At 45.2% G+C, this 21,177-nt stretch overlaps 1 protein-coding gene across 4 annotated transcripts in view; it reads left to right on the top strand.

Moving 5' to 3' along the window:
* Positions 1–21,177, top strand: part of Znf532 (zinc finger protein 532) — a 106,826-nt gene that overhangs the window by 48,362 nt on the left and 37,287 nt on the right. For 3 of the 4 annotated variants that reach the window (XM_052155576.1, XM_052155575.1, XM_052155574.1), the window contains 2 exons: positions 9,884–10,065; positions 15,127–15,303. The exons of the other annotated variant lie outside the window; for it this stretch is intronic. In XM_052155576.1, the coding sequence (XP_052011536.1) occupies positions 9,884–10,065; positions 15,127–15,303 (359 nt within the window). The remainder of the gene's footprint in view (positions 1–9,883; positions 10,066–15,126; positions 15,304–21,177) is intronic. 4 annotated transcript variants of the gene reach the window in all.

The following is a 21,177-nucleotide window of genomic DNA, read 5'->3' as shown; positions in this document are numbered from 1 at the left end:
CTTAACCGCCCTCTCCAACTGCTTCCTGTTTGCATTTCTGTAATTGGCCAGTTTACAGATATTAAGATGAGGAAACCATGCAGTGTGTAGTAAGCGGATTGGCTTTTTTCCCTCAGTACAGTTCCCTGGAAACCCATCTAATGCCCAGATCAGTGCAGATGCTGACTTACGGTGGATGATGTGATGCTCTCAGTAAACTCATCATTAGTTGACAGTATAAGAAAATGCCCAAGATTGGGGCTGGACAGATGGCTCAGCTGTGAAGAGCAATGGCTGTTCTTCCAGAGGACCTGGGTTCGATTCCTAGCATCCACATAAGCAGCTCACAACTGTTTGCAACTCTAGTTCCAGGGATTCTGACATCCTCATACCAATACACATAAAATGAAATTAATTATTAGAAAAAGAAAAGAAAATGCTCAAGACAAGCACAAATATCCTAACTTTGAAACACATCATACCAAAATGTTACTTTTTCACCTTTAGGACTGCATGGCTCTGTGGCTGACTGACCGGTACTGAAGAAATTGCTGCCTGCAAGGGGCAGATCAGGACTGAGGACTTACTTTCCTACATCAGAATATTCTGAGCCAATCACAGCTAGTTTGGGACCCTCTGTAATCTGTTCTGTTTCATTGCTGTGTAGTAGTGCAAGCATATGGTTGTACCGTAGTTCTGGGTTTCATTTTGTTTTTATTACAAAACAAGTTGGCTGGAGAGGCGGAGTGGCTAAGAGCACTTGGTGCCCTGGGTAGGACCCTGGCTTGCTCTCACCCGTGGCCTTCACAACTGTCTGTAACTCTTTCCAGGGCATCTGATGCTCTCTTCTGACCTCTGTGGGTACTGGATGCATGTGTTGCTCATACATACATGCAGGCAGACCACATTCAAATTAAGTATTTTAAGACATGTGTCTGTGCTCATGGTCACCTGTACATGTGTTCATGCACGTGTGTGTTTGTGTGTGTCATCAGGGGGTCGATGTCTAGTGATGTCCTTATTGCTCTCCACTGTAATGTTTAGAATGTTCCTAAAATATTTGTTTTATGTGTAGGAGTGCTTTGTGTACCCCGTACATGCCTGGTGCCCATGCGGATGCTGGGGATTGAACCTCGGCCTCTGTGAGAGCAACCAGCTCTTAACTTCTGTCCATCTCTCCAGGTCCCTCTACCTTATATCTTGTTTTTGTTTGTTTTTATTTTTGAGTCAGGGTCCGTATGTAGCCCTGCCTGTCCTGGAATTTGCTATGTAGAGATGCACCTGCCTCTGCCTTCCGAATGTGAAGGTTGAAAACAAGCGTCCCATGCCAGGCATCCCAAAGGTCTTTAGTTTCATGTTCCACGTTTGTGCCTGTAAGGCGTTTTGAGCTGTTGTAGGAGCCCGACCAGGCCGCTCATTTTTTTTAGCCAGTGTGTGACCACTTTCTCTACTATCGCTTGCTGAAAAGGCTGTCTTCCTTTCTGGGAATGGTGTGTACCTTTGTCAGATTGTCACTGGCATATTTGTGGGTGTCTACCGGTCTGTGTGTCTGTCCCTCTCTCCATACACCGGGCTTGAAGCTCTTGGTACATAGTATCCTCAGTAGAGTGGACTGTTCTGCCCCAGGCTTACTTCAAGGGTCCTATTCACTTGCCTCCCATATGAAGTAGGACTATCTACAAGGAAACCGTGCCAGCCCCATGACAGAAATGAGGTTAAAGTGTGAAGTACAAAGTACTTCAAAGAAGGGAGAGTTGGTATCTGCATGTGCTGAGTGTTAGTCCTCAGACACAGCCTGGCCCCACGTGTTCACATCTCTAGATGGCTTTTGTTTTCTAGCATCTATGTTCTGTTCAGGTTTTGATAGATTTTGGTTGCTTGATTGAATGATCAGTTAGTTGTTTATGTGGTACTGGGGATGAAACGCAGAGCTCAAGATATGCTAACCTGAATCCCCACCTGAAATTTATTATTTTAAAACAATTTTAATTTTCCTGTGCATAAGTCCATTGATAGTATATAGAGAAATCAATGTTGTTTATTTATTGTGTATCCTATGATTCTCTTGGGTTTATTGGTTTCAGAGTTTGGGGGTTCAGCTGATTTCCCAGGTATGGAGATAGCCATACTCCAGGGAGTTGCTCCTGGTCAGGCTGTGTGGCCCGTGGGCTGTGCTGTGAATGCTGCTTTGCTGAGGCCCTCCCGCATCTACGTTCATGTAGGTTGGTGTCCCCTTGTCCTCATCTGGTGGGATAGGTTACTAATAGCTTGTAGAGTGAACTGAGAAATGTTTCTTCTTGCCCTGTGTTCCTCATGAGAGTGAGCAGGACTGGAGTTAGTGTCTCGTTAAATGCTTTAGTAGGTTCTCCAGTGAAAGCTTGGGTATTTCTGTGGGCACTTACATTTTCTTTGGAATGGGTTGGTGAAGGGGCTCATTTTCCGGTTCCCCTGCTTCCCTCTTTGACGCTATCTGGGCACGGTCTTTGGGATTCATTCCAGTTTCAGGAGGTGGGATTTGGCATGGCTGGTGGCCACAGTATTTCTGGGGGGCCTGGTACACAGTTAAGTCTCTGCCCTGCCCCTGTGCCGCTTTCCTGGGGGTGGGGTGGGGGTGGGGTGGGGGTGGGGCTGTCTGTCTTCATTTCTGTGTCTCTGGCGTCCTCAGCTCCAGCCTGGGCTGTATGAGAGTAAAGCAAAGGTGGGCGCTCCAGCCCGGCCTCTGCTCTCCGGCCAGGTTGGCTTCTTGTCCTCTTTTCTGAGCTTGGATGTTTTCTGTCTTAACGCCTCGGTGTCCAACTGTCCCCAGTGGGAGGACAGGAAAGGACACTTGGGCTCCATTTCTCTGGAAGAGGAAGTTCTCCACTTTGCTTTGTAGTTAGCTTAAGACAAGATGTTGCTCTGTAGTCCAGGCTGACTTTGAAATTAGGACCCTTTGCCTCCCTGTGCTAGAATTTCACACCAAGCTTTGTCTTGTTTTTATTTGTATCTTTTTTTAAAGACTTATTTTATTTATGTGAATTGTAACTGTCTTCAGACACACCGAAAAAGAGAGTATCAGATCCTATTACAAATGGCTGTGAGCCATCACTTGGGTACTGGGAATTGAACTCAGAACCTCTGGAAGAGCTGAGCCGTCTCCCCAGCCCCTACCTTTTTTCTTTTTCTTTTTCTTTTCTTTTTCTTTTTTTTTTTTTTTGAGTCCAGGTCCCTGTATTGTATAGCTCTGGCTATCCTGGAACGTGCTATGTAGAAGACGTTGGCCTCAAACCCACAGGGATCCATCCATCTGCATTAACCGTGTTCCAGGCACTCTGTCTTTAAGGTGAGGTCTGGCATTGTTCTCCTGTTCTACCCAAGCTCCTGTGGATGAGATTAGGTTCCCATTGGGGCTCTTTAACATACAAAGAAATAAATTCACGGTGGCTTTCCATGGCCATCTTTCTGTTGAGTGTTATTTGCCCTGTCTGTCGTTCTTCCTGCCCCGCTTCCTCACGGCAGATAGTTTCCTTTTTCCACGTCATATATTTCTTTAGGGATTTCTCTCTGACTGGCCATTCTCTACCCAGTGTCAGTCTTTCCCCTCAGCCCCATCTTTCAGACACCTTTTCCTCTCCTGCCTGGTGATTGGCCCTCAACCTTTCTCCTCAGCCCTCAGCCTTTCTCCTCAGCCCTGGCTCCCTTAGTTTCCTTTCCCTCCAGTGCTGGGGATGGAAACAGAGAGTCCTTCCTGTTAGTTAGGCAGTCCCCCTCCCAGGGTGCTGCACCCCTAGCCACCAGGGCCCTTTTTACCTTTCCTGTGCTTCTCTGAGCCTGGCGAGGATTTCTTCCTGAGAATTTGGCTGTGTCTGGGTCGGTCACGGCTCCCTGCCATTCACAGCCTTCAGCCTTCAGAGACTGCCCATGACATTTCTGAGCCTGGCTCTGCCAGTCTCTGTTGTTCTTCCCAGGATTTATGAACGACCCCTAGGAAACCTCCAGTGACCCCAGAGCAGTAGAACACCTCTTTTTCAGGAGCTGGAACCATGCTCAGCCATGCCTGGCAGTCTATGTGGAAAGAGCTGGCTTGTCATAGAGGACATGTGTAGATCTTCTTGCCTTACACTGTTCATGCCTGTGTCTGAGTCATGGGATTTTATCTTATGTGGCAGGTGATGTGGTCCAGGGTTCTCAGCACGTGGCTTGGGTGGGCTTCTGCTTCTGAGGGAGAGGATCATCACTTCCTTACAGCATGGGACGGAGCAATGAAAACAGAGCTGTGGGCAGGGACACAATTTCACACATGCACTCAAATGCACACTCAAGATGCACACTTGTGCTCACATGCACTCTCAGGCACACTCTTGCACTCACAGACACAGGCTACAGTCTGGGGCTCCCTTTTCACTGCCTGATGTATAACACCTGCTCTGGGCACCTCAAGTAAGGCACTGACTGCATAGAGAGGCCAGAGAAACAGTCCTGCCTGTGAAGTGGCCCAAGAACTGATGTCTGCAGGGTTAAAGTTGAAGCTAAGATGTGCCGGAACGCCACGCTTCACCTCTTAGTAAAGCATGACGAAATTCAGCCAAATGTGGGCTGCTTGGTGGGCAGCCCAGCCCAGTCCCAAGGTGGAGCCCAGCACGAGGACTCTGGACTAACGGACCAGTCAGTCCAGCCATACTGTGAGCCCCACGTCCCAGTGAAAGAAGCTGGGAGAAGGCTTGAGGAAGATGCCTCATGTCAGCCTCTGACCTTCACACATGCACATGTTCTTAGTCATAAACGTGTTTCCATAGGTTTCACATCACTGTAGAATCAGACTCTAACGGGCTCTTTGGACGCCTCTTTTATTTTGCAATTGGAAAAACGAATGTCCGGCTAGTGACGGAGCTAGGTAGTCTCCTTCTTTGCCAGCTCATTTCCTCTCCTTCATTTTGTCACATTCCTGGGATGTAAGACTTGCTTGACCGTTGGGAACCTGAGGAACCCAGAGTGCAGCCTTGGGCTTGTTTAGGTGTTGGCCTCAGGAGTGCAGCAGGTACGGAAGGCATTTCTGTCTGGTTCTCACTTTTAGAGGCTGATTCCTTGTTTCAGTCTCAAGAACTTGATGGGCTGTTAAAGGATTCTTTTTAGTATTTAAAATTATACTATGTGTATGGCGTCTGCAGAACTTGCATGCATCGTGTCTATGGAGGTCAGAGCAGAGGGTCCGGAACTGGCTGTAATGTAAGTCAACATGGGTGCTGGGTCCTCTACAAGAGCCGCCAGTGCCTCTTTAAACTGTTGAGTCACCTCTTCAGTTCCTCTAAGCAATTTAAAAATATATTTCTAATTTTTTGGAGCTGGTGAGATGGCTCAGCAGTAAATGTACCTGTCTCACCAAGCTTGAGGGCCTGAGTTCAATCCCTGGAACCTTCCATACCCGAAGGGGAGAACCAAACCTGCAAATTGTTCTCAGATCTTCACATGGATGCTGTGACACGTGCTGTCCATATTCTTATACACACACACACACACACACACACACACACACACACACACACATATATACACACACACACATACACATGACACGTGCATGCCCATATTCTTATACCTATATATTTATAACACACACACACACACACACACACACACACACACACACGTACATGCCCATATTCTTATACCTATACATATGTACACACACATAATACATGCAGGCCCATATTCTTATACCTATGCATATGTACACACATACAGAGAAATAATATACAAAGGATAAATTTATTTTTAACTGTGTGTGCCTGTGTGTGAGTGCTCGTGTATATGTGTGTGTGTTCAAGCATGTACAGGCAGGTGTAGCAGGTCAGACCCCCCTGGAGCTGGAGGTATAGTCAGTTGTGAGCTGCCTAATATGTGTGTTGGGATATGGTCCTGCACTTTTAACTACTGAGCCATCTCGAGTCTCATCCCCCCATCGTTGTCAGAAGATTAAGTTTCCTTGCCTCTCCTCTTCCTTTCCAGCCCATCCCCCACCCCCACCCCCCACCCCACCCCTGTTTCAGAGTCAGCCCAAGGTCTTAGGCACACTAGATAGGTGCATCACTGCCAAGTTGTACCCACAGTCCTTGGACTTTATCATTTTAGACAGACGCTTGCTGCTCCCCAGGCTGATCTTGAACTAATGATGCTCTTGCCCAAATGCAGGGATTACAGATGTGAGCCACTGGCTTTCAGATGAAGACTTTTTGGCACTGCTCTCCAAACTGCTGGTTTTATCATGCCCCAGTTTACATGGTAGTGTTGCTAACTCTTAGGGAACTTATATTCTCTCAAAGTAATCATCTTAAGTATGTGTGTTTGCCATGCGTCTTTATTACCTCATTTAGCCAGCCAGCTCTTGCTAGGAATTTCGATAGTGACAAGTGATTTGGGAACAACTGCTCACTAGCTCTGGGGACAAAGGGCATACATAGTATGTAGTTTGTGTGATACATGCTTTGTGTCATTCCCATTTAAATGAGATCTGGAAGTAAAGTGCTTTCTCTGAGCTACTGAAGCTGACACCCAGGAAAGAAGCTGCTGTGCTTACCGTGGCCATTTCCAACTGTAGATGCAGGGTGTGGAACTGGATCAGAGCGAGGGCAGCAGTGATTGACCGCCCCGCCCCCCAGCTGCAGTGTTCTGGCTTCTTCATCCTGTGTGTTGTAGGCCTGAGCTCTAAGTTTACTGGTGAGGGGATGCTCTGTGTGCTTGTCTCTAGACGTCCTCACCCTTCCCCTGTTACTTTTCCCTGACTGTATTTCTCCCTAAAAGAACAAATTGAAGCAAAGAATTGTTTCCCCTGTTGCTCAGGTAATTCCTCACTTACTCAAAGCCAGTGCTGAGCCCCACATTCCAACCTCTTAAGGGACATCAGGCCTGTCCCCTCCTCTATCCTGTGCTCAATTTCAGGCTCCTGGCCGCTGGCCCACCAGGTTCAAGGGGATTGACCTTTCAGCCACCTTTCCTAGCTTTCTAGTGCTGCTTTACTGTTGACAAGTAAGATTAGTTTTTAAAAAAAAAAAAAAAAAAAGCTGTTCCCTGAGCAAATGAGGCTGCCCCAGAGGAGAAATTAGCTGCTTTGCCTAAGCATCACAAACTTTATGCATGTTCTGAGGACAGTAAGGCTACTTTTCAGAGACATAAATCCACATATGTATTTCTTCTGATTTCTCTTACAGGCCACGCACTGCTGAGCTAAACTGCTGGTTCTCCTACTGAGTTGACGAGCAGCCTCAGTTTGTGCCAATTAAGGAAAAATTTCTTTGACTTTAAACAAAAAGGAAGGGAAAGTCAGATTCTGTTAAACCACAAAGAATCCACATGCTCTACTGTGCTCATTGTAACCTCTAAGCCCAGAGAACGTGCATTTTGTCGTGTATTCAAAGCATCCCAGAAGAGCTAGTGGAATCTCTCTGCCCTTTGGTGCTTCCACTCTCTGCAACAAGGACAGTTATGCAACCTGAGGCCGAATAGTTAAGTAAACAGTGTCCTAAGAGTTCAGAAACGCGGGTAGTATGCAGACATCGAGGAGAGTGCTTCTGAATGGAATGCAAAGTGGAATGGAGGCGGGGCATGCAACAGTAACCAGGAGAGGGTGTGGGCTCTGCACAACTGTGTGTGTGACTGTGTAAACTGTAGGTGAGATCCCCGTGCCTCAGCTGTGATCAGTGGCCACACCTCCCACCCTAAGAGCTGCAGGACTCACTGTACTTGACTTGAGGCCGGACTCTCCATCTGGGTCCAATGTGGGTGGGGAGCCTCAGCTACTGGCTGTGCATAGTTGGGAGAGAGGGAGTTGTGGTAATGGTGATGTCAGTGCTGGCGATAGAACAAGTTGTGTATTTTCTATGTATTGTAAAGAGCAACTGTTTGTTATTAAATCATGATGGATGATAATGTAAGTGTTTAGCTGTAATGCAACATATGGCCCTCGTGCGTTGAGATTTTCTTTTCTTTTGGCTCTGTACTATTATTATAAAAGTAGTATAATCACAGTGCTTTAGATAGGAGAAGCCGTGGGGAGAGAGACACTGATTTCTCTTAACACAACGGGTCATCCTTGGCATTCTGTTTTATTTTTCAAGCTCTTCAACTTGGTGTTTTGTGGTTGTCCAGTTTCTGTGACCCCCATTCCGCCCTTTCCACTGCCTGTGGATGGACTCCTGCTGCTTGCACTTCGTAGCACGTAGGGCACGCTATGTCATTAAGCCTTATCTCCTCGTCTGTGAAATGGAGGTGTTACTGACTTCATAGATTATGAGAGATAAGTGATACAATGTATTAATATTTAAATCTATATAAAATTCCTCATGTATTTAAAGGACTTAACTCACTGCTCGGCTCTTGGTGAAATGGAGCTGACCCATGTCTGTATGTGTATTTATATGTATATGCATACATGAGTGTGTGCGTTCAGCTATGGCTGTGTGCATATGTGTATGTGTAGACATGTATGTATAATGGTTTTTGACTTCTTTGAGAAATGAAAGCATGAGTTTTATTTCCAAGTAAGTGTGCTTCCTGGGATGCCCTTGGGAGTGCAGACGCCATAATTCTCGCCTGGGATAATGGCTTGTGACGGAAGCTACAAGACCATAGTCAAAGAAGCGAGTGACTGCGATGCCTGTGTCCCGGCAGCAGGCTCTTAGCCAGTGATGCTGTCCACTGGTTTTCCTGTTGTGGCAAGTTTTAACCTTTGAAGAATGTGTTCCTAGGAGTGGCATCTGTTAGTGACATTAACCTTATCAATGCTGCCTGTACTGCTCTTACTCTGTGATTGTAATAAACATTTTATGGGATAAAACTTGTATCTTAGTCCTTTCAGGAGAAAAGCCAAGAAATAACTTTCAAATGAGTTTTGCTTATTTGTTAATATAAGTCACTAAATTTACACTTTTACATAATACAAGGCCTAAACTTACATTTTTGGGCTTCATTCAAAATAACTACGAAGAATTAAAAAATGTTTTTTAAATTGCTGTCAAATCTGAAGGTAATTTTAATCTCAGAAAAATCTATAGTGTGAGGCTTTCTTTGACTTTAATGCAGATGGTTTATTTCAGAATGTAAGCAGCATTTGTTTTAGGACAAATATCTGAGGACTGTGTGCATTTCATTCTCCTGAACTTGTTTTCATTCAGTATGGTAGTCAGTTTATATTGACTGTATAAAAATATATTTAAAATAAGCTATTTAGGTTTTTTTGGTAATTCATGAAATATTTTTCTCTGAAGGTGATTTCAGTCTTTATTTTAATATAGTCAGATTTTAAGCTTTGTAAAATATCTTACGCTCTGCAAATTTCAGTTTAATGTCCAAATTTATGTATTTGGGCTTGGGTGCTTTGACTTCAATTATAAATCATTATGACCAGTTCATCCATTTGAAGGCCAACTTAGGTATAAGAAGAAAACCAGTTCCTAAGCCATTCTTTTTGTGTTCCTGAATTTAAGAAATTAGATTAACTGGGGTTAATTTTTTTTCTCCTAAGGCAAGTTCTGGATTGTAGGAATTGGAGCTCCTGATGGGTCTGTGAGCTCGGTAGTGCGCTGTGTAGAGTTTATCTTTGAGCACAGATTACAGAAAGACCTTGTCTAACCCTTTGCTCTGGGACAAAAATGCAAAAGAGACAGAGCTAGAAACATTAAAGCGGTGTTTTCTTTAGCTCACACTTCAGCATAAGGCTGCCTCCGTAATTCTTCTCATTTTTTGTTTTACAGGGTGAAAGTTTTCCATTAAACATGTAACCTTCAGGTTTGCTTTTCCCTTGGGCAGTAGAGTCCTTTATAGCAGTGTTTTAAGATGAGACGCATAACTAACTGTACAGCTTGACTAAGGTGATTTGCATACCAGCCGTGCCCAGCAGGACCAATCGTATCTCCCCCTTTGGTTTATTTAGAAGACTTGCACTGTCTGCCAGATGCTGCTTCCTAACCAGTGCAGCTATGCCTCACACCAGAGAATCCATCAGCACAAATCTCCCTACACCTGCCCCGAGTGTGGGGCCATCTGCAGGTCGGTGCACTTCCAGAACCACGTCACCAGGAACTGTCTGCACTACACACGGAGAGTTGGTTTTCGGTCAGTATGTCGTTCACTGATAACTGCACTGCGATTTGACGGGCCTGTGCACATGTGTAATTCTCAGGGTTATCTGGTGACACTACAGCTCACAGGAGCAGTAGTCTCTGGGAACCTAGCGTATTGGTAGTTGAGGTGATTCGTTTGAATCCTTTAATGTCACGATAGCCTTGCCAGTCTGTACAGATGAGGGTGAGGGTGAGGTGAGTGCACGCCCGGAGCTTGGCCACGATCAGCATCCCTTGCATCCTTTCTTCCCACTGTGCTTATTGTCGTTCTTACTTATCCTCTACAGGGCTTCTGTGCATTCCTGTGCCTCTTACCTGTTTCCTTTCCATAAATACAGGCGTGATGGATTGCTGTAACCACACAGGAGGGTCCGGTGAATAACCTTCTTTGATATCCATCTTTGGAGTTTCCCCTCTGAAACTCCCCTCCTGCCTCCTCCCCCACAGTTCCAGCCTCTTCATCTTTGCACTGGCCCTGGAGATTCCCAGATATTTATTTTTGACATCTGGCACCTTTCATGTTACTTTAGCCAGTGTCAGGTGATGATCTACTCTGTTCTCAGACTTTGTTACCTTCTTAAAACAGGTCCCATCCCACTTACCTTGATCTCATGAAAATCCCTCAGGGGACTGTCTTGGGTGACATAATGTCTTTGTTCTAGCAGAGGTGTCACACATTTATCTTAATGTTTGATTAGACTGTTAATGTGCAGTGGTTTTGCTCAGTCCTAATTCCCTCACGAGTTTTAGAAAGATTGGTGTAGTTTGATGACTTTTAGTTTGATTTATGTTCCGAGATCACTAATTCCTGGGTGGCTCTGCTCAATTTTTTTTCCCCCATTTTCTTCCTCTTAAGATTTATTTCTTTTTATTTTATGCACGTAGGTGTTTTGCCTGCATGTACGTCTGCTTACCATGTGTGTGTATTGCCTGATGAGGTCAGAAGAGGAGCTCAGAGCTCTTAAAACTAGAGTTACATACAGATGGTTGTGAGCTGCTATGCGGGTGCCCGGAATTTTTTTTTTTTTTTTTTTTTTTTTTTTTTTTTTTTGGTTTTTCGAGACAGAGTGAGTCCTGAACTCACTCTGTAGACCAGGCTGGCCTCGAACTGAGAAATCTGCCTGCTTCTGCCTCCCGAGTGCTGGGATTAAAGGCTTACACCACTATGCCCAGCTGGGTGCCTGGAATTAAACTCAGGTTCTTTTGAAGAACAGCCAGTACTCTTAACTGCTGAGCCATCTCTCCAGCCTCCCTCTGCTTAGTTTTCTAACTGTCTTTAATCTTATGCCTTCACATTTATGGTGCACAAATCCTTTATGGATTGAGATCTAACCTGGATTGGGAGGAAACCTTTAGTTTAGAAAACAAGAAATCAGGGTTTATTTGTTTTTTTTTTGTTTTTTTTTTTTCCTTTGTGCTAGCTTGCCACAGACCCACACAGAACGGTACTTTGGTTCTTACCACATGCTTGGAATCTGTGAGTGGCTTCTGTACACAGCCAGGGAAGCAGCTGTGCGGCTTGTGTGCGCGCGCTGCTGATCTCGACTGAATGCTATTTGTTCCCGGAGTTCCTCTCGCTCAGTGAAACAAAGGCTAGATCGGAATGAACGGAGGGCTTCTGTGCCCAGAGCTATTCCTGGTGTCTGTCCTAACACTGGAACCTTACGTGTTGACAGAAAGCCCGCACCTTACCATGGAATGTGTTCTGTCCTTCATGTGTCCCAGGCAATTTAAGTTGGGTGTTTTCAATTTCACATTTCAAAATTTGTCATTTTTGTTAACTATAGATTTTCCCTGTTAGACTGGAGGGTATCCAAATAAGGAAAATTTGAGGGTTTTGTGTATTTGCTATTGGTGCAGTATCCTACTCTGAACTCCTGGCTGTTTTGGAACTAGCTAAGTAGACTGGGCTGGCCTCCCGCCTGCATCTGATTCTCTAAAGCTGGATTATCAATAGGTATCCACCTGCTGTGTTTGTTTATTGGGAAGTTTAGTTCATGTTGATTCCTCTTACCTTCCTTCTCTCTGTCTCTGTCTCTGTTTCTCTCTCCCCCTCTCTTCCCCCCCTTCCCCTTCTTCCTTTGTTTTTGGGATTCTTTCTTTGTATAACCCTGGCTGTCCTAGACCTCAGTCAGTAGACCTTTGGCCTTGAACTCAGACATCCTCCTGCTTCTTTCTTCTGAGCTCTGGGTTTAAAGGCCTGTGCCACTACTGCCTGGCTTATGTTGACTTCTTCAGAAAAAAATATAAAAACTTAAAACATTTCCCTGCCCTTTCCTGCCACCCTCCTTTTTTGATGAAAGGTCTTATATTGTAGCCCAAGCTGCCTTGAAATAGTTTAGCCTGGGACTAAAATCCAGTGCTACCATGCCCAGTCCTCCTACTGTTTTAAGTGATGAAGTAGTTAGTGTTTCTTGACTGGGTTTGGCGACCTGTTGGTCCTGCCTTGTTTCCTGCCCTGCCCCCTTGTCTCTGTATATTCTTTCTAGAGATTTTCTTTAGGCTCCCAACCCTGCATCTGTTCCTTCTGAGGGAGGTCCTATTGTGTCTATCTCTTAAATACTGACCAGTCATGTCTGGATTCTGCTTAATGTGTAGTAAATGTCAATCAATTACAAAGAAAAGTCAAGTATTCTTCTGAATTTTCATGCCTCCTGTTACATACATTTAGGAAGAGATTATTAGAGGATTGTATATTGTAAACATTTTTTAATCAAAAAATAATAAGAGAGCTAGGTATGGTGGCACATGCCTATCATCCCAGAACTTGTGAGGCCGATGCTTTGTAGCATTGTGATACATAAGAGGGTCTCTGAAATCCTCACTCCTTGGCCTCTCTTGCCCTGGACCAATCCTGTCCTTTCTGTTCCCTGTTTTCCTTGCCCTCTGTGGTACCTTTTAGACTGACCGAGTCCCTGTCACTTCTGCTGCCAACTCAAAACCATATTTTACTTTGCTTGTGTCCATGAAGGTTTCTCCTGTGCCAAGTCGCTCTGGAGCGCCCGGAGCAGCAGCGCACGTTTCTTTGCTCATTTTTGTCTTGGTCTTTTGCTCTAAATGCAACCTAGTCCCGTGTTTGATGGGAAGATGTGTGGGCTGCATTCGGGTGGCACTGGAACAGGTGGAATCATCAGCCCCAGCCTCAGATAGTAGCGTATCTGTCTGTGGTCACACATGCCTGGATGTGCTTGATTTCCTCTGTGGGTCTTCTCACCAAGGCCAGGAATTGAGCTCTTGCAGTAAGTACCCTGACCCCTGTATTCGCTAGCTTCTAGGGGAAGGTGGGACTAAAATGCTTTGTTTAGTTCTTATTCTAGAAACAAGTAACTGCAGACAGGAGCATGAACTTGTTCAGGACAATATCTAAGGTGACCCAGAAGAATTTCAGTTGACTTCTGTGTTGAGATCAGTGCTCCTGATAAGACAGTGGGCTTTCCTGTTCGTCTCTTGTACAGTGTTTTAGTGTATTACTGCACAGTGTGCCCTAAGACATGAAACTGCCTGGTGGTAGTGGTACATGCCTTTAGTCCTAGCATGTGGGAGGCAAAGGCAGGCGATCTCTGAGTTAGAGGACAATCTTCTCTACACAGCAAATTCTAGGACAGCAGGGTTACAGAGAAACCCTGTCTACAAACAAACAAACAAATGAAACAAGCAAACAAACACCTCCAAAATCCAAACACAATGCAACTAAGACTACCCTGTGATTTTCTAAAAATGCCTGAAAAGCCTTCTGTGCTCTTCTTTGTAGAACACGCCCTCTGTAGCATTACAGGAGATACCTCCATGGGTCTGTGTGCCTCTAAGCCGGGAAGGGTAGAAGTGTCTGGCATGGTGTCCTGGAGGGCTGGCCCTGCCAGCAGATTTCTTTCTTAGGTGACTTGCATATGCATGACTAGGAACATGGTTGCCCAGACACACGTGAGGCGTGTTCTCTCAGATTGTTCCCGAGAGCTGTGGTGAACATTCTTACATTTCCATATGTGAAGCAAGAAGAGTCCATGATCAAATGGAGGTGTTACCAGTATTGCTGAGGGATGAGTGGGTTGGGTGGGTATTGTAGTTTTGAAGTTTTTTTTTTTTTTGGTTAGATTTTAGATTTTATCAGGGAGTGAGCTGATTGCCATACTTCAGAAATCCAGAAGTTCACCGCCTGTTGTTTCAGAGATGCTGACTCTGCAGAAGATGGAAGGTTTTTTTGTTTTTTGTTTTTTGGGTTTTTTTGTTTGTTTGTTTTTTTGGATTTGGTTTTTTCAAGACAGGGTTTCTCTGTATAGCCCTGGCTGTCCTGGAACTCACTTTGTAGTCCAGGCTGGCCTCGAACTCAGAAATCCGCCTGCCTCTGCCTCCCAGAGTGCTGGGATTACAGGTGTGCACCACCACCCAGAAGATGGAATTTAAAGACCAAATATGAACACAGTCAGATTTGTTTTCCAGCAGACAAAACCTGGTAGCTGACTTTTATCACCCTTTGGGTCACCATGCAATGCAGGTAGAAGATACATTGACCACACCAGTGTGTACCAGGAGACTTCGGGTCATACCCTTTTCATGTACCCTTCTTTGTTCCTCTGTTGAGGGTACGTAGGTGCAGATTCGAAGGCCTCTGCCATTGGAAGGTCTTTTGTATGGCACTAGGACAGGTGGTAATATCAGGCCCTAGAGTCAGTCCAGCACATGATAGCCTTCCCTAATCCAGGATCTCCATGATCTTGCTGTGTGCCCTGGTCTTGATCTGGCCCTCATGGTCCATTAGCCTCACCACACACACACACACACACACACACACACACACACACACACTCACACACTCTACCCTCCTTCAAAATGTTAAAGATGTTCCAAACACTGACCATTTGTACTTTGTAATCTACACTCTTAAACACAGAGTTGTCTTTTACTGTGTTGCAAGCAGAAAAGGCAAAGTACTTTCCAAAAGCCAGGAGAAACCTCTGCGGGCTGTGAGATATGTTCATGTCACCCTGTTGACACAGTGACGTCACTCTTCGGTGTTTGGTGGTCTGTGCTAATGACAGTGTTGTTTCTCTAACAGATGTGTACATTGCAATGTTGTGTACTCTGATGTGGCTGCACTGAAGTCTCACATTCAAGGCTCTCACTGTGAAGTCTTCTACAAGTGCCCTATCTGTCCAATGGCGTTTAAGTCTGCCCCAAGTACACATTCCCACGCCTACACGCAGCATCCTGGCGTCAAGATAGGAGAACCAAAGTAAGTCACCCCATGGCTGAGTTTTACTCTGCTGCTCTAGTGCTCATGTAGAGGAGGTTGTCATTGTAGCAAATACAGTTTAAAATCTGGACGTTTGTCAGCTATGTTAACTTTGATGTGTAAAGTTCTGCTCGTAGCCCAGCAGGTCGTTCTACCTTTTCCAGAGAAAGTCTTTGTCCTTAAATGTTACCTGTTATTCATGCGTTCAGCATTGGTTCCCACTCAGCAAAGGAATACTTAACTCATTTTATTCTTAAGGTGATTTTTTTTTTTAGCAAGTAAGTTTTAGGAAAATTATAAAATATACAAACAGAAATCCCATACTATGTCATGCTCCATGTTTCTGTGGTCTGTTTATTGTAGCATACACCTTTCCCAGCAATATTCAAAAGGCAAAGTCAGCTGGGGACACTAGTAACTGGATTTAACTTTATAGCTAGGATAGGTTATTGATTAGTGGAAGTAAATTTGATTTTACTTCATGTTGTTTTTGCTTTAGGGCTGTTGAACAGACAGGTCTACATGCCTGTCCGCTGCAGGGGCCAGTCAGCGGAGGGTAGGGAGGAGTGTGGGCACGGGGCAGACCGGTGCTCCTCCATCTGCAGGTGGTGTGGCCTGGGACCGTTATCTGGGTCAACCTCTCCTCTAAGTGCCAGGTCAGCTGAGCCCCATGGTCTGGGAGATTAGAATGAGGTGGAATGGTTGAAGTTTGTAGTCCAAGGTGCCTGTGTGGAGTGTAGAGGAACTCTGTAAGCATGTGCTCACTTCCTTGTTGTGTGAGGAATGTGTGCACACAGTGTGCTTGATGGTGGTCGTTTTATTTCTGGGTTCATTATGTCCATGTGCTTACTAGGGAGGCTAGATTAGGTGTGCCAGTATTTTAGTGTATTTTTGTGTGTAACTCCATCATTGAAGATCCACAAGGGAAAGAGATGTAGATAATGCAATATAATACCTGTACTTCTTTATCACACATGTGTGTGTGTATGTGTGTGTATGTATATATATATATTATATGTAAAATGTATATTATATATGTATATGCATGTATGTGTTTGTGTGTGTATATATATACATATATATAATACTTTTTAATTTTGGGGAAATAGGATTAGATATGTACAAATGGCCGTTTAGTAAAACAGTGTTAAAATCTATTTATTCAAATAAGTCTTTCTCTTGGTGTTTTGTGTATTGATCTTCAAAGGGAAAATTACGGGATTCGCATTCCACTGAATATCTTTTTGCAGAGATAAGCATTGATGATATTAGTGAACTTGTCTCCAGTGTTCACTCTGGGAAAACACAGCCTTTTTGTAATGATGAATATAGCTACTGATTGTTCATTCAGATAAATCAGATATTCTGCCTGGGCAGTAGTTATAAACTGCAAACAGAGTTTAATACTGGTAGCCTATTAAGATAAGTTAAAGCAACATTTCTCAAGCTTGAGCACAGTAGCTCTAGAGTTTTTATAGCTTTACTTAAAGGGAGATTTTACAGAATGTAGTTTCCCCCCCCATCCTTTATTCACAGTTTAAATTTCTATTAATCAAGATCGGCTATGGGCTGAGGTTATTAAGTGCAAAATTCTAGAAGTAAGCTCTTTGTAGGTTCTAAATTGTGCCCTGGTCTAGCTCACTGGCTCTCTTCCTGCCCTGCTTCATCATAACGTGAACCCCCTCGTCCAGCCTGTCTGCTCTGTGTGCCGCCTGTCGTGAGCCTTCGTAGGTAGCTTGGTGAGTGTGGTGCGGGCACTGCCCTAGAGAAGCAGTAGACTGTTTGCTCCCTTTAGGGAAGAAGCTCCGGGCCTAGACCTCATAAACACCATATGCTAAAGCAAATGAGCAAATGTTCTTCCCAGAAGCAGTGGATGAGGACAGTGAAGTCAGTGCTAGTTATCTGTCACCCCCAATGAAGAGATGTGACAGGTAAGCGTGCACGTGCTGTCGAGATGGAGACGCCATCATCTGGTGGGAGTGTGTGTGCAGTCTCTGTGGTTCTGGACCCACCGCACTGGGGTGTCAGGACAGATTCCCCCTTAGGAAGAAGGAAACTGCATAGGAAGATGCTACTTCGGTTTTCTTTGCCTTTCCCCCCTTGTGGGGATTGGGTTGAGCTGCCTGGCTCCAGCTGACCTCCAGTTCACTGTTCTCCTACCCCAGCCCCCTCCCCAGTGCTGAATTATAGGCCTGTGACACCACGCTGAGCCAGCTTTATCTTTATATAGTCTTTAATTTTTTTGTTTGTTTTTACTCTCAGGTTTCTTTAATAAGCAAATTCCTAAACATAGGCATAAACTACTGTGTTTTAAATTGTAAAATAAAATGGCGTATTGGTGACATGAAAGACAGAAGCCCAGACCAGTGCAGCTGCCTGTCAGCAGCAATAGCTTGTGCTTGTCCCGTCCTTGGTCGTCCGCTCTTGGCTGAGTCCAGCCCTGCCCTCAGCTGGTTCCAGTGGGTGCTGCTTTACCTCTGGGTTCTTCAGGCCTGAGGTACTGCCCTCCTTGCTATCTCACCCATTCAAGCTAATGTAAAACTACTTATCCTCTGACCATTTTGGGGTCATTTGGAATTAACTAAAACAAGCCAGTGGTCTTGGAATCAGAGCGCCTTCCAGCGCTGACCCTTGATGCAGTACTTGGATGATTGTGGCCATGCAACGAGTCAGAATTACCCAAATGACTTCTTCAGTTTCTCATCAGTTAGTATCCACCTCACTTCCATTTCTGCACTGAGGATGTAGATGTGGGAACACAGACCTCAGGTGCTGCAGTTTTAGCACCTCAACTTGCAAAGTACCGTGTCCCAGGAAGCGCTTTGTTTCTTGTTTTCTGGGATGTGGGTGTGCATAGTTTCCCTGCTGTCTAAAAGGGCACTGTGAACCCTCTTTAATGATTGCTGGATAAGGTGTGTTATTTTGAGCATGCGTGTGTCAGGCTGAAGTGAGAGTTCCTAAGTTGAAAGCTGTGTGTGTAAGAGGCAGATTTGGAGCAAGCTCTTGAGAAACAAAGCCTACAGTGTTGCCCTATTAGTAAGGTCGAGGTCCCCCTAGGCCTCCGGAAGAGGGCCTCGGCACTGGAATTAATTGCTACATCAAACAAATGACCTCATGACTCTGACCCACATGGGACCTGAAGGTTGTATCTGTCAGCTCGCCAGGGTTATGAGAACCAGCTACATTGTGGACAGCAGTGCTTCCTGCCTGCTGGGATTTGATCAGTAGTTCCCATTAGCAGTTCCAGGGCTCCGAGCCCCAAGCCCCAGTTTATTTGTTCTCGTTTCCCACACATGTCCAGCAGTGTCTGGAGAGCTGGGGCCGCAGTATACTTTGGTACCCCACCCCACCCCACTCTACCCCATCTGTCTTGTTATCTAGCTGTTCATGTTATCCACAGGATTTAGAAGCTCTTCCAGGCCTCCCCAGCTCTGCATTACCCTTCCCCCAACATATACACAACGCTGTGGACCCCCGACCCACCACCTTGCTGATCTCTGCCTTTGCATCGAGGGGTTGTCCCTCCCACCCCCAGTTTGGAAAACCTCCCCCTTTCTCTTGCTACAGACTGATTTTCCTCCGAGGCTTTCCCATTATCTTCAGGTAGTTTGCTCCATGTTCATGATTTGTCCCTTCAAACCATACTTGGGAGCGTGGGATACTTTTGTTACTTACTCTTTGTAGCAGCAGCAGTAATCACTGCAGCTTTTAATGGTTCTTGCTCCACAGAAATGGTGGCAGTACTGAGAACTGGGTACTGAGACAGTTCTGAGAACCCTCCCTCCAGAGTACCTGGTTTTGCACGACCTGGTCCAGCCCGGCATGCTCATATCTCAGTCTGTCTTTCATCCTTGGGAGAAACGGGACATCACGACCTGTTACTTTCCTTTGTCCTTCCCTTTATGAAAGCACACTCATAAAAGGTGTCACACAGAGCCCCTATTCAGGATGTCACTGTCATCCCCTGCCAGCTCTGTCCTTCCTCCAGAACAGTTGACTTGAACACCTCCTGCCCACACCCCCTTACTCCAAAGGAACATTCTTGGGTGACCTTCCCTGTCTTTCCCTGCATCACAGAATGAGGCCACACAACTTCTCAGTGGGTCACAACGGCTGCTCGGCCACTGTCACCTTTTGCTGAGCTTGATTGGCTTCCGCCATATTTCTGCAGGAGGAGGTTCAAGGCTGACTCTTCTCCTTTTGCTTTACTCAGTGCACTTTTTGTTTGGATTTGCTTTTTGAGTTGAGATCTCCCTGTGTCGCCAGGATAGCCTGGAGCTCAGCTCTTTCGGCCTTTGCTGGATTGTTGGAAACACAGCAGTGCTCCTGGCTCATTAGTGTTTCGTGGAGAGGTTTTTTTTTTTTGATAATATACCAACAACTCATTCCTCTGTTTCCTCAGAAAGATGCTAAGTAACTCTGTCATGCGATTTTGTAACTTTTCCCAAGAAGAGCCATACCTGTTGTGATTTTGTTAAGATTTATTTTTAATTCTGTGTGTGTGTGTGTGATTTCCTGGAGGTGGAGTTATAGGCAGTTGTGAGCAACCTGACATGGGAACCATACTGGGACTTGGGTCTTTGCAAGTGTGTCCTCGTATACTCATACATACATACTCACCGGCTAAGCCATAGCTACATCCCAGTCGGCTAAGCCATAGCTACATCCCAGTGTTTTCTTTTTCCAAATGCATGCAACTTGATTACAGGGAATCCATAAAATAAAAATAAGCAGAGTAATAGAGCATGCACATATACTTATCATCCCCAGAGACAGTGGTGAATCTATTTTTTCTAATTCTTTAACATTTGAGAAATGTGGTCATGGAACTGGGGAGACGCCCTGAAAACCTCCTGCTCTTCTGGAGGACCTGAGTTCAGTCTGGGGCTCTCAGTGGCATGTAATTCTGTCAGGGATCCAGCACCTTCTGACCTCCAAGGACACCCACATATATGTGTCATATATGCATACATGTGGCACACACACAAAAATATAGCAAACCATTAATAAGAAGGAAGTGTATACATATCATAATTAATATACTGCCTTGTTTTAATTTTCCTGAAATCTATAAGTAGTTTCTTTCAAAAATATCCTCTATGTGGTGGTTGATTTCATTGGATGGACATTGAGGCTCCCCACATTAATCAATTCCAACAGCTAGGAACTGAGCATCCTTGGATACCTGGTGCTGTGATGGTGAGGTTCACAGGGGACAGCACTGGGCTCTGTAGGGAAAGCCTGGTAAGAATGAGCTGGGTTTTTCGTTTCCACCTGTATTGAAGGTAAAGAGTGCTGCTTTGGTAAGACCTTAGGAAAACGTGTGGTCTCCTGGTTACATTTCAAAGTCCTCTGTGAGAAAAGAGAGTGGAAACTATAGCTGTAAAAGAAATTGTATCACCATTGCTGCCATCACCACCACCACCACCACCACCATCATTAACATAAGAGTCTTTCTGTTTAGTCCTGACCTGGTTGGTATTTGCTGTATACCTGACTGGCCTTGAACTCATAGCAACTCTCCTGCATCATCTTTCAAGTGTTGGAAATATAGACATATACAACCATGTTGGGCTGAATTGCAGGTTTGTGACAACATTGTCCAGCAGAGTTTGAAGCCCTGTGAGGAGCTTTCATGAGAACACACTGGAGAACTGTGGGCCTCATTTCTCTAGCTTTGTAGCACACTTGACCTGCCCTCCCCTGTGCGCCTCCACCCCCATTCTCTTCAGCCAGTTAGTTCCCCTTCTTTTCTCAGCCTCTCCTAGATTCTTAATGCCTGTCCCAGTCTTTCAAAGGAGTCATGTTTCACAGCCCCTCCCCCCCTAATGACCAGGGTGACCTGGAAGAGTAAGGAAGGGGTGCTGTGTCCCG

This window comes from Apodemus sylvaticus, chromosome 13 (assembly GCF_947179515.1).
Source record: "Apodemus sylvaticus chromosome 13, mApoSyl1.1, whole genome shotgun sequence".
NCBI classification, from domain to species: Eukaryota; Metazoa; Chordata; class Mammalia; order Rodentia; family Muridae; genus Apodemus; species Apodemus sylvaticus.
This window is presented reverse-complemented; position numbering and strand designations above follow the sequence as displayed.